Here is an 11,890-nt window from a genome sequence, read left to right as displayed (position 1 = left end):
GAATCCCTTAACTGTCCTGAATATCCCCTCAAGGATCTTGGTGGCCTTTCTCTTTCCTTTTTGCTTGGGCGTGTTAACTGATAGTGTTTAGCAGGTAATGTTAGCCCTCCAATCTTATTCATGGCCTCTGATGGTTAGGCAAATGGTACAAATGCAAATAAGATTCATTGAATACTCTTAGATGTCACAAGACCCAGAAATGAATGGAGTGTGTAAAAGAGGCTGTTACCCTGACTCTCACTGCAAAAGAACAAGTAGAGACCCCACAAGGGAGGCACGAGGGTCCCATATATTGTTCAACTGACTGTATCAGAAGCAGCCTTCAAATACACATTCATAGGGGTTCATCTCTGACCAATAGAATCAAAGTTCCTGGAGAGAATTTGTACTGTTATAAAGCACAGTTTGGTTAGGAGCTTTCTGTGCTGATCTGCAAATATTAAACACTTGCCATTCATTTCTTTGATACAGGTTACTAAAGATCTCCAACAGGTCAGGCACAAGACAGACAGCTTCTCTCCTCATAAAAGAACTTACCTTAAAGTGGAAACAATAATAGCAAAATAAAGAATAACTGCCAATGATACATGTTATAAAGGAAACAAAAAGGCGGTGAACTCAAGACAAAGGAGGCTCGGGTCAGCCATGATGTCTCCGGGCAGTGCTAGTAAGTTGAGGCTTGATGGTGGATGACTCAGCCAGCAAGCAGCACAGTGTGCTTGGCAGGAAGCATCAAATGTAAACATCCCTGAGTGGCAAAGAGTGTGATTGATTTAGGAACTTCTGCAGATGCTACCAGAGAAACAAAAGAGACAAGTTAGGATTTCCTTCCTGGCAAATTAGTTGGTAATTCGGACTCCTTTCTCATGTGGCAAAAGCATCAGGACTCCCTTTCTTTCCCCTTCAGAGACTGTTTTCATTCTTTACTTGCTCTGCTGCTAATGCCCAAATCCTGGATCCCATTGAATGTGCCATTAAAGATTCCTTACACTGTTCCTTGGAGGCTGCTGTGGAAAGTCAGGGGTGCAAAGTCCACCTGTCTAGATCTCAAACCACTCCTGCTTCCTCTGGTGATAGTGATCTTCTGGAAGCCACTCCACTCATGTGGATTAACCACGGGAGCCTGGTCTGAGCCTTGGATCCCTTTTCTGTGAAATGGAACATCTGTCACATAGATGAGTCAATATCATGTGCCTCAGCAATGAGAACTTTTGTACAGTCACAGTGTGACTGTGGCACCCTGGAAGGTTCTGTTCTGAAACACAGTGTTCCTGAATCTGCCCTGTCCCCAACCCCGCCATTTACAAGTTTTGATTATATTGGGGCACTTGAAGCAGATATCCCAGGTGACATCAATGCTGTCAGGGCCCAGACTCTTGAGGAGTAGTCCAGAGCAGACTTACTAATCAAACTTGTACAGTCTCAGAGCAACTGATTTCTGTGTTAGAAAAACAATCTATTGAACAAACGTGTGAAGAGGTGTTTTCAAGTATAAGGCTCTTCATGTCTGTTTCAGACATCTTAACAAAGGGACTGGAATCTTCCAGATCCCGTGGGAAAGGTTTGCACAGAGAGAGACAGGAGTTGGCCAGTTCTGCTGGGAGTTTGTCTTGCAGGTTAGATTTGTTAGGCAGTCTATGCTTTTAGCACTTTTTTTCCTTTTCCCTATTCTTGGGGTTATGGCTTCTCCAAAATACTTCAAGTGATCAGGGCAGGCAGGCATTACAATGGTCATGTGGGTTCTTTGTGATCTGTGGCTCTGCCATATGGATATCTCTTCAGGAAGCCACTTCCTTTTGTACTTTTCCTGCATGCACATCAGAACACAGCACCCCAGAGTCTGGGCTTCAGTATATTTGAACAACATTTACTGAACTTCTACAGAAAGCACTTTACTTGCCAGATGTAGCAGAGGGTTCACTGTTGAGTAAGACAGTGAACCTGCCCTTCGAAAAAATATGAAGGAAAAATTAATAGGTATCTACTAGCTATAAAACAAGAAAGACTGTGATAACTACAACAATACAGTTGTTCTGTGTTATAAATAGCATTGTGTTGGTTTCCCTGTTGTGGCCACAGACTAAGTGGCTTAAAACAACAGAAATTTATTCTCTCACAGGAGGAAATGTCTGAAATGAGTCTTATAGGGCTAACACCAAAGTGTCTGGAGGGCTGTGCTCCTTCTGGAGATTCTAGGGAGAATCTGCTCCTTGAATCTCCCAGTTTCTAGTGGCTGCTGGCATTCCTTGAATTATGGTTATATTGCTCCAATCTATGACTCTGTGGTCACACTGCCTCCTTCTCTTCTATCAGTAAAATCTTCTGACTGCCTCTTACGAAGACCTCTGTGATTGTGTTTCAGGATCACCTGGAAAAACAGGGCTGATTTTCCCATTGTTTTGCCATATGAGGGAACATTCTAGGTTCCAGGAATTAGCTCCTAGGTGTATCTTTTGGATGGGGGAGGCAGTATTTATCCCACTGTAGGGGCCACCCTCATTTTGCCACCCCTCAGACCAAAGGATCTTCAGCTCTGATGTCCAGTCTGGTAGCCTCTCATCACATGGCTATTGAGCACATGGATGTGACTTTCCTGGATTGAGATGCATAACAGGTGTAAAATACACACTAAATTTTGAAGGTATACTAAGACATAAAGTAGAGAATCTCAAAAACTTATATTGGTTACATATTGAAATGATAGTATTTATATTAGTTTAAATAAAATATATTATTAAAATTAGTATTTATTTTAGTGAGTTTTTTTTTTTTTTTTTTTTTTTTTTTTTTTTTTTTTTTTTGCTGCTGTGACTTTAAGACCTGATAAGTCAATTTTAGAGAAGGAAAAGCTTATTTGGGGCTCATGGTTTCAGAGGTTTCAGTTCATAAAGAGCTGGTTCCATTCCTTGGGATTTGAGGTGAGGTAGAACATCATGGTGGAAGAGAGTATGGCCCACGGAAGCAGCTCTTATGATGATCAGAAAGGAGAGAGAGAGAGAGAGAGCGAGAGAGAGAGAGAGAGAGAGAGAGAGAGAGAGAGAGAGAGAGAGAGAAAGAGAGAGACTAAGTTCAACTTATCAAATGTGCACCCCAAAGGTATACCCACCAATGATCCACCTCTTCCAGTCACACCCTACCAGCCTTCAGTTACTACTCAGTTAATCACATCAGGGGGATTACTCCACCGATAGGATTTAGGCTCTCACAACCAAATTATTTCTCCTTTAAACCTTCTTGAATTGTCTCACACATGAGCTTTTGGGAGACACCTCACATGCAGGCCATAATAGTATCATTTTTACTTTTTAAATTCAACTACTAGAAAACTTAAAATTACATGTAGGGCTTGCATTTTTGGTTTGTATCTTATTTCTATTGAACAGAGGTCTAGACTCTCTACAACAGTACTTCTCAAACTGCTGCAAATTAAAATTACATGGGGAGTTTTAAAAACACTCAATGCCCAGGCTGCAACCCAGACCTATTGAATTGGAAATCTCTAGGGAGGGGGCCAGGTATCTGTATCCTTTATAACTCCCCAGGTAGTTGCAGTTCAGCTAAGGTTGTGAATTCGTGGAGTAGAGACTTCAAGGAGGATCAATAGTGGAAATAGTGTCACTGGTCTAGGGATCATTACACAAAGGTAAGTCTGTTTTCTTTACAAACAGCAGGAAATATGGGCTCCTGAATACACCTTGATTTAGGCTTTCTTCCTTGGGATGTTGCTTCAACTTATCCACAGAGTATAGCTGAGTCTAAGAGTGGGGAATGGGCAGCAGAGCTGTCCCCATGAGCCCAAAGACACTGGGATCTCCACATTCTGAGGGGCTAGCCTGGCTGTACCTCTTTTCCTTGGGTGCTCCTGGTGGGTGGATCAATACTCCCTTGGCCGTTTCTGTTTTAGCACCTGGAAGTACAAAACGTGGTAAAGTGCAGCATGCTTCTTCATTGTTCAGTTTGTAAGGCTGGATAAATTGAAGGGCCTCTAAGAGGCTCAGAGTGTAGTTTCTTTTGGGGGCATCCATCAATAACATCTACCACCACCAGAGTTTTGATTTCATCCAGGGTTTCTAGTTGCTTACTGGTTCCACATGGTGTCTATGTTCTCTGAATGTGACTCCGAATTAGTCAAAAAAGCGGCAATCTAATGCATTCATGTTGAATTATGAAGTATTGCTTGGGAAATTAGTTCTTGGTGGGATTAGGATGTTTCAGTGGCTACCCATGTTACTCCACACAATGCAGATTTTTAAAATGTGAAGTGCCTCAGCCTAGTTCATGCAGATGACTTATGTTTGGCATCATCAGCAAATAAACCCACCACCTGAGTGCATTTGCAAGAAATTGAGGCCAACTCATTAAAGCACCATGTTATCTCACATTTTGACAATTTTGAACCATTTTGAAATTGTTTCTAAACTGCCTACTACTCCTATGACTTCCAAAATAGCATGTATTAAACAGTAAACAATATTTTCAAAAGGAAGTAGTCTACTCATGTATGTGTCATGGATGGAGAGGCGGCCAAACAAAGAGGATAAAAAATCTGGACAAAGGCCCCTGACAAGCTTGTTTCCCACATGCCTTCTTCCCCTCCTCCATCTTTGCTTTCTTTATTTAGTACTGACTCTCTGCTAGAGAGTGAATCTTGTCTTCAAGAAGTTTAGGGGTAATAGAGGGAAAAAACATTGTCCTAGACTATTTGTGTTGCTATGACAAAAGTCTGGGTAATTTATAAATATTAGAAATTTAGTTCTCATGATTCTGGAGGCTAGAATTTGATGTCTGGTGAAGGTTCACTCTCTGTCTTATAAATGGCACTTTTGCTGCATCCTCACATGGTGGAGGGGTGAGATGGACAAAGAAGATCCAACCATGGCAGAGGAGAAGGAAGGGATGAACATGCTCCCTGCAGCCCTTTTATAAGGGCTAAACCCATCCAGGAGAGTGGGGCCCTCACAGCCCAGTCACTCTCCAAGGTCCCGCCTTTCAGTACTGTTGCTTTGGGATTAGAATTCCAACCTATGCACAGTGGAAGGGCACTTACATGCAAAGCATAGCAGACATCAAAGGGAGAGAGAAAAAACATCATGGGGCCTCTGAAAACAAGAAATCCCTTCTCCTCTTCCTTTGCCTTCCTTCCTTCCTTCCTTCCTTCCTTCCTTCCTTCCTTCCTTCCTTCCTTCCTTCCTTCCTTCCTTCCTTCCTTTATTTTCTGCCTTTCTGAAATAAAAATAAATAGATAAAATAAAACCAAATCAGACAGCACTTATGAAGATATATACAGGACAACTGAAAAAAATAAAAGAAGAAATGGAAACAGGAAATATGAAAGTAAGATAATGATGGTTAGTCAAAAAAAAAAAAAAAAAATTACACTCCTTAAGTCTTATTCAATGATGGAAGATGGGCCAAAAATTGAACCCTGACTTCCCCGGAGTTAGTGCAATGAGAAGTAAGTTACCGATTGCATCCAGAAATCAACTCTTCTTACTGACTTAAATAGAGTTATCAAAACAAAAAAAACAAAACAAAACAAAACAAAACAAATGAAACCACTGTTTTCCCTGAATCCCTGATTTTAAGCCCTGTCTAATGATGTGTTCTTTTTCACTCTTGCACATAGTTAGTGTCCATCAGATGAAAACTAAGGAACTGCACCAGAGAACCACTTCAAGTGCAATGCCATGATAAGGCATCAGGGGCTGCAATAGAAGTGGTGTCCTCAAAAGTGTACCTAGTCGCACCATGGTAGTCTGTGGGGCAAGACAAAATTCTGTATGGTGTAGAGAAAACTGAAAGAAAGACTATTAAGTCATAGCTGGAACTAAACTCTTTTGTTGGAATTGAACGGTATTAGTCTGAACCTCAGTATATGATTTTCTATATGAGTGCTTCTCAACTTATGATGGAATTACACCCCAATAAACCCACCTTAAATTGAAAACAAGTAAGGAAAAAATATATTTGATACATTTAACTGAATGTCAGAACTTAACCACACAGTACCCTGCAGAGTGTCAGTGGTTTCTCTCTGTGACTGTGTTGACTGGGCATTGTGGCTCTCATAGTATCCCACTGCATATCGCTAGCTGAGAAAAAGATCAAAATTCAAAGTACAATTTCCACTGAATTCCTATTGCTTTTGCATTGTCACAAACTTGAAAAATTGTAAGTCCAACCATTGTTAAGTCAGAGACCACCTGTGGTTTAATTGCTTACGTTCTTGCTGGAGGTGTGTGCTGGAGGTTGTGGGAGTGGAGAAAAGGATGGGCCAACGCTAGGGGTCTGAACAAGGGGATGCCAGTGGAAAGATCCTATGGGAGATCCTATGGGAGCTGTTCAAGAAAAAGGCAGGGAAGGCTTTCCATGCATGAGACAATAGCGTCAGTGGGGTACGGAGGTACAGAGAGTGATGATTAGGAGCTGGAAAAATAGGAAAGATGAGACAAGGTGTGCGATGGGACATGGAGCTGGAGAAGCAGGAAAGGGCCTGACTGTGCCCATCTTATGTACCCTGCTAAGAAAGTGGCTTCACCCCAAGGAGAAGTGCTAAGATGGCAGGAGAAGGTCTTAGGCAGGGGTTATATCTGCTAACTATTGCATTAATAATGCTGCACAATGAACCTCCCCAACACGAAGTAAGAAACAGAAATCACATATTCTCACACGCAGACCTGTGAGTCTGTGGGCATGGCTCTGATCCGGTTGCAGGGCTTAGGTTAGCAGATGTGGCTGGGTATGGGTCCCAGATTGGAGGACAGCAGCTATCCGACATTAGCTCTTCTCTCAGTAAAGTGCAAAAGTACAGGAGCTTGAGTGGACAGAAAAATGCCTCTTGGACTTCATCAGAGAAGGGACATACCATTGTAAAATGACTGCTGGACCTCCAACCAGCCATCTTCATTTGAGACAGGAAGAAAGAGCACATTCCTCTTGAAAAAATCCTGGCCATATGACCCAGTGAATCTCATTCATATCCTTTCATATCCTAATAAGTAGACCTGGCTAGGAAGTTATGACTCCAACATCACTTAATATCCTAATGACCACAGGCAGCCACATTCCACTGCTAAAGCAAGTCACATGGCCAAGCACAATACCACTGGAGAAGGGAGGTCAACCCTCCCTCCTTGAATGGGAGGTGCCACAAATTCAGGTGGAGAGTGGTGGTAATATTATAGGGAGGTTGTGAAGGATCGTGAGGGATGATTCAGTCTACCTTGAGGATGAGGCAAGTAGGCTTGACTTTTCCAGATAGTTCACTTGGGTAATCTTATGGAAAGCAGATCTGAGAAGGGTGATACTGGAGTCAGAAGGACCAGGGAGGAAGGTCATGTAAAACCTCTTGGAAACCTGGACTGGGATAAAATTGCGTTGATTTAAAACACTATATGTGATAAAAACCATCAGGATTTAATGACGTAGGGACACTTATGACTGGTTTTCAGATTCCTCCATTAACTTGCAGAGTCCAGGTTTGCATAAGAAATCGTTGTCTACCTAATACCATTTTCTTCTTTCTTTTTAAAACAACTTTGATTTTACTTGTGGTATTAATATGTCCAACTTTAAAAAAAGTCATAGATTCCTGGCACTGTCTGGCTATTAAGCTATAAATTGATATGAATGAGATTCAATGGGTCATATTACAAGGACTTTTAAAAGAGAAATGTGCCCTTTTTCCATGTGCCTCTAAAATGAAGATGGCTCGATGGAGCTCTGGCAGTCATTTCACGACCATGAGGTAACTAGGCCAAAGATGGCTGAGTAGAGAGAAGGATCCTGCCTTCCACGACGTTATGAATGACCCCATGCTAGCCCTCAACTGCCTATCTTGCAAATACCAGTATATGAAAGAAAACCCATACCCTCTTTAGGCAACTGCTTTGAGTTTCTGTTTTAGCACCTGAGTGTTACCATATAGGACCTTAGCAATAATAAAGCAAGATTATTCGTTAAATAATAGTCCATACTCAATGACTAAAATTAGAAACATTAAAACTTCAATAAGGTACTCTACTTCAAAAGTGTCTATAAATTTGTGGAGAAGCTTTTCTTTGGTTTTTTTCTTCCTTGTTCTCCCAACCCAAGTTCAAATTCCCCTCTAAGCCATTTATTTGCCTTCTAGTATTCACTCAGATGGTTAAGTGATCTGGAAGAAGTTAGCAGAGAAAGCACTTGTTTTAGTCATATTTTTGTCTCTGTGACCAAAAGACCTGATGAGAATAGTGTAGAGGAGGCTCATGATGTCACAAGTTTAGTTCTTGATTGGCCAACTCCATTGCTCTGTATCCAAGCGTGAGGCAGAACATCATGGAGGAAGGACATGGAAGAGGAAAGCAGCTGTGGACATGGAAGCCAGGAAGCAGATAAAGAGAGAGAGAGAGAGAGGGAGCTCTGCTCACTAGAGTAAAATATAAACCCCAAAGGCACACACTAGTGACCAACTTCCTCCAGTCATACCCTGCCTGCCTATGGTTACTACCCAGTTAATCCACACAAGAGGATTAATTCACCAACTAGGTCAAAGCTCTTATAAACGAATCATTTCACCTTTGAACATTCTTGCATTGTCTTTCACGTGAGCTTTTGGGGGATACCCAATATCTCAACCATAATAGCACTAGCTGTTTCAACTTAGCATGGGACTCCCGAAGAATAGGATGAAGGAATAAATACAAGTGATGGTTCCCATTTCTGGACAGGGGCCTGTGCAGATATAATATCAGTAACAGTAAGGTTGAATTTCTGTAGGGTATCTTTATGAAGAACTTCATACATTTCATCTCATTAATGGCCCGAGGCACAGCAGGGTTAGATGATTTGTTCATGGACAAGAACTAACAAGTTAACAGGGACAGGATTCATATTTTCTGACTTGAAGTTTCCCTTCCTGTGCCAAAACTGGTGTTAGAAACTATGTTGATGAGAGCCTTCTGTGGGCTTGGGAGAAAGGGAGGTGTCAAAGAAAGATTGCACCAGGCATGGTTAAACAGGCAAGGAAGACTTTATTCAAGATGACTGAGAGACAGACTGAATCAACTCCACTGAGACAAAAGGGTGGGGATTGTTAAGCACTAAAGTGAGCTAGTGGAAAAGTACCAGAGGACTTTGGGGTGGGAGGTTGGTCACCTGCCATTGCCAATCAGAGCTTGTTGTAGTTAGACTCCTGCCCTCCACAGAGCCTGGGAGATAGGGTACTGTCTACCATGATAGGTGCTTTCCAATGCCTGCCTTGAGATCCTTGAGAAGGATCTTTGAGGGTTGTAAAACTGACAAGAGGTGGGGAGAAGAGTTAGATCTCAAAGGGTCAGAGAAAGGATTTATAATTGAAAGTCCACTAAAGTAAATGCTCTGAGAAAAGGAGGTCAAGGGTCCACAGATAGGAAGAAATCTGTGTTTAGCTAAGATGAGGGGTATGTGCAGGGGAGAGGGCAGCGAGTACCATCTTTCCTTGTTCTCCAGAAACCAGTTCTCAGTCTCAGTCCCCAACTGATCACCTTTAATAGGTAGTGTTTTATCAGGGACGCACACTAACCAGCCTGTGGAGGGACTCTGCTTTAGATCCTCATCCTACCAGATGGAGATGTTTCCCTCTGCATCCCAGTTAACTGAAATCGTGTGTGTGTGTGTGTGTGTGTGTGTGTGTGTGTGTGTGTGAGAGAGAGAGAGAGAGAGAGAGAGAGAGAGAGAGAGAGAGAGAGAGAGAGAGAGAGAGAGAGAGAGCACTACAGTTTTCTGATCCTATCTCCATCTCAGAAATGACATTCTCACAGGGCCAACTGAATCTACTTCTTTAGGCAAAAATCATGTTTTCAGCTCAAAGTTGGTTTCATCCCACTGTACCAGAGGGTAACTCAAAGACAGAACCCAGACGCACAGTTTCCTTCCAGATACTACAATCTAAAAAGCCAACCCAGGTAACCCTGCGGCAGAGGAAAATGGAAATCTCCTTGGCTGGCATTTCAGTTTGCCTAAGGGGACCTTGCTTTGCTCTGAGGGCAGGTGACTGTTGACCTTAAAATCCCGGCTTCAGGAGGCATGAGATGAAGGTATTTTATTTTTTTCCTAAAGGCTTTGATGTTTTTCAAATAAGAATTTAAAAGATTCAGTATTTCCGCCTGAAGCTTCTTCACCAAGTAGTGGATTTTAGAAAAGACAAAGGCCTGGGGGTGGGTGGTCCCTAAAGAGCAGTACCCCGAAGCATCGTTTTCCCCTTTCCAGAGCATTAGGATTTTCTTACCTCCCCCGTCTTTTTTTCTGACTTTTTCTCCCATTCTCCAAAGTGCACATGGCCGGGCATTCCTCAGGTCCTGCTACCCTATCTTTCCTGATCCCCAATTCCTCCAAATACCAAGCACCTCTCCTTTGGTTAGCAGCTGTTTGCCAGCCTGGTGACAAGACTGGCCTGCTGGGGGCAGAGGAACAAGCGACTTCGGTCACATGGTGGCGCGCGCGAGCCTCTCATAGCCCAGGCGGCCACAGCTTCGCACCTGCTCTTTATTTCAAACCAACCCGCACCCTAGCGCTCCAGGAGCCGCGCCCCCAGCCTTCCCGGGTGGGATAGCTAGGAGCGCTTCTCTGGGACCTGGGTGACAGTCGGGCGGCAGTTGCTTCTGGCCCGCGCGCAGGAGCTGCTGCGGGCTGCGGAGGTCCCCGGCTCCAGGCTCCTCCTCCTGCCGGCCCCCCACCCTCCCCTTCTCGGCTCCGCTTTGCAAATCGAAGCCTTCCCGGAGCAGCCTTGGAGAGACGGCAGACGCAGCGCAGGCAGCAGGAAGAGCACAGCCGGCTGGCCGCGCCGAGCCTTCGGGCAGCGGCGACGGCGGGCTAGAGCATCCCGGGGGGCGCCGCGGATCCCGGTGCACCCTGCACAGCTAGGAGAGGAGAGGACCCCGGGGGCTTCAGCTGGGCAAGGGGGAGGAAAGTGTGTGTGTGTGTGTGTGTGTGTGTGAGAGAGAGAGAGAGAGAGAGAGAGAGAGAGAGAGAGAGAGAGAGAGAGAGAGAGAGTGTGTGTGTGTGTGTGTGTGTGTGTGTGTAGGGCGTCAGTATCGAATTAGGGCGGAGGAGAGGGCAGGGGATTCGAGGGCGCAGTCCCTTGGATGCCCCCGCCGGTATTCAAGGTTTTCCCGCGTGGGAACCGGCTCCCTCACGCCCCTCACCATGGACTTGCGCGGAGTTGAAACCGGCCAAAGCAGCAACCCGCAGTTGACTGCCCTGCCCTGGGGCATCGCGGGTGCGCGCACGGGGATGGCAAGGTAGGATGGCCGCCCAGCGCGACCACCGCCGCCCCAACACAGCGGCCCCCGGGCGGTGCCGCTGACTCTCCAGAGCGCACAGGCGTGTGGGCGGAGGCGGCCCAGCTTCGCCCGCGTCTTCGCGAGTCGCTTTGCCTCTTCCACCCACTTGCACCTGCCACCGCGCCAGACCATGTCGAAGGCGGCTGGAGGCGCAGGGGCGGCGACAGAAAGTTGTCCGCCAGCCCCGGCTGGTTCGTCCCCGGCAGCCGCGGTGGAGGATCTGTCCAAAGTATCGGACGAAGAGCTGCTGCAGTGGAGCAAGGAGGAGCTGATCCGCAGCTTGCGGCGCGCCGAGGCAGAGAAGGTGAGCGCGATGCTGGACCACAGCAACCTCATCCGCGAGGTGAACCGTCGACTGCAGCTCCATCTCGGAGAAATCCGCGGGCTCAAGGTGAGCGCAGGGTCAGACGGGGAGTGGGGTGCACTGGGGAGGGGAAAGGCAAACTTTCTCTCGCTCTTTCAACAGGCGATTCTCCCCTTAATCCCAGTCAGCACCCCTTACCCTCATTCAGCCCTTAGGAAAGTTTTTCAAACTTTGGAGGCTTTTGCTCCCCCCACCCCTTTTCTCCATATGGGGCGCGCCAGCGTCG

The 11,890-nt window shown here is 45.2% G+C and overlaps 1 protein-coding gene across 6 annotated transcripts in view; it reads left to right on the top strand.

The window, feature by feature from the left end:
- The first annotated feature begins 9,737 nt into the window (after positions 1-9,737).
- Positions 9,738-11,890, top strand: part of CCDC85A (coiled-coil domain containing 85A) — a 206,521-nt gene continuing 204,368 nt past the window's right edge. The window contains exon 1 of one of the 6 annotated variants that reach the window (XM_079110220.1): positions 9,738-11,691. In XM_079110220.1, the coding sequence (XP_078966346.1) occupies positions 11,431-11,691 (261 nt within the window). In that variant the 5' untranslated portion in view covers positions 9,738-11,430. The remainder of the gene's footprint in view (positions 11,692-11,890) is intronic. The other 5 variants (XM_079110221.1, XM_079110222.1, XM_079110223.1 and 2 more) reach the window with 5 other exon arrangements.

This window comes from Sciurus vulgaris (assembly GCF_902686455.1).
Source record: "Sciurus vulgaris genome assembly, chromosome: 14".
Taxonomy (NCBI): domain Eukaryota; kingdom Metazoa; phylum Chordata; class Mammalia; order Rodentia; family Sciuridae; genus Sciurus; species Sciurus vulgaris.
Note: the sequence above shows the minus strand (reverse complement) of the source record. Positions and strands in the feature narration are given on the sequence as shown.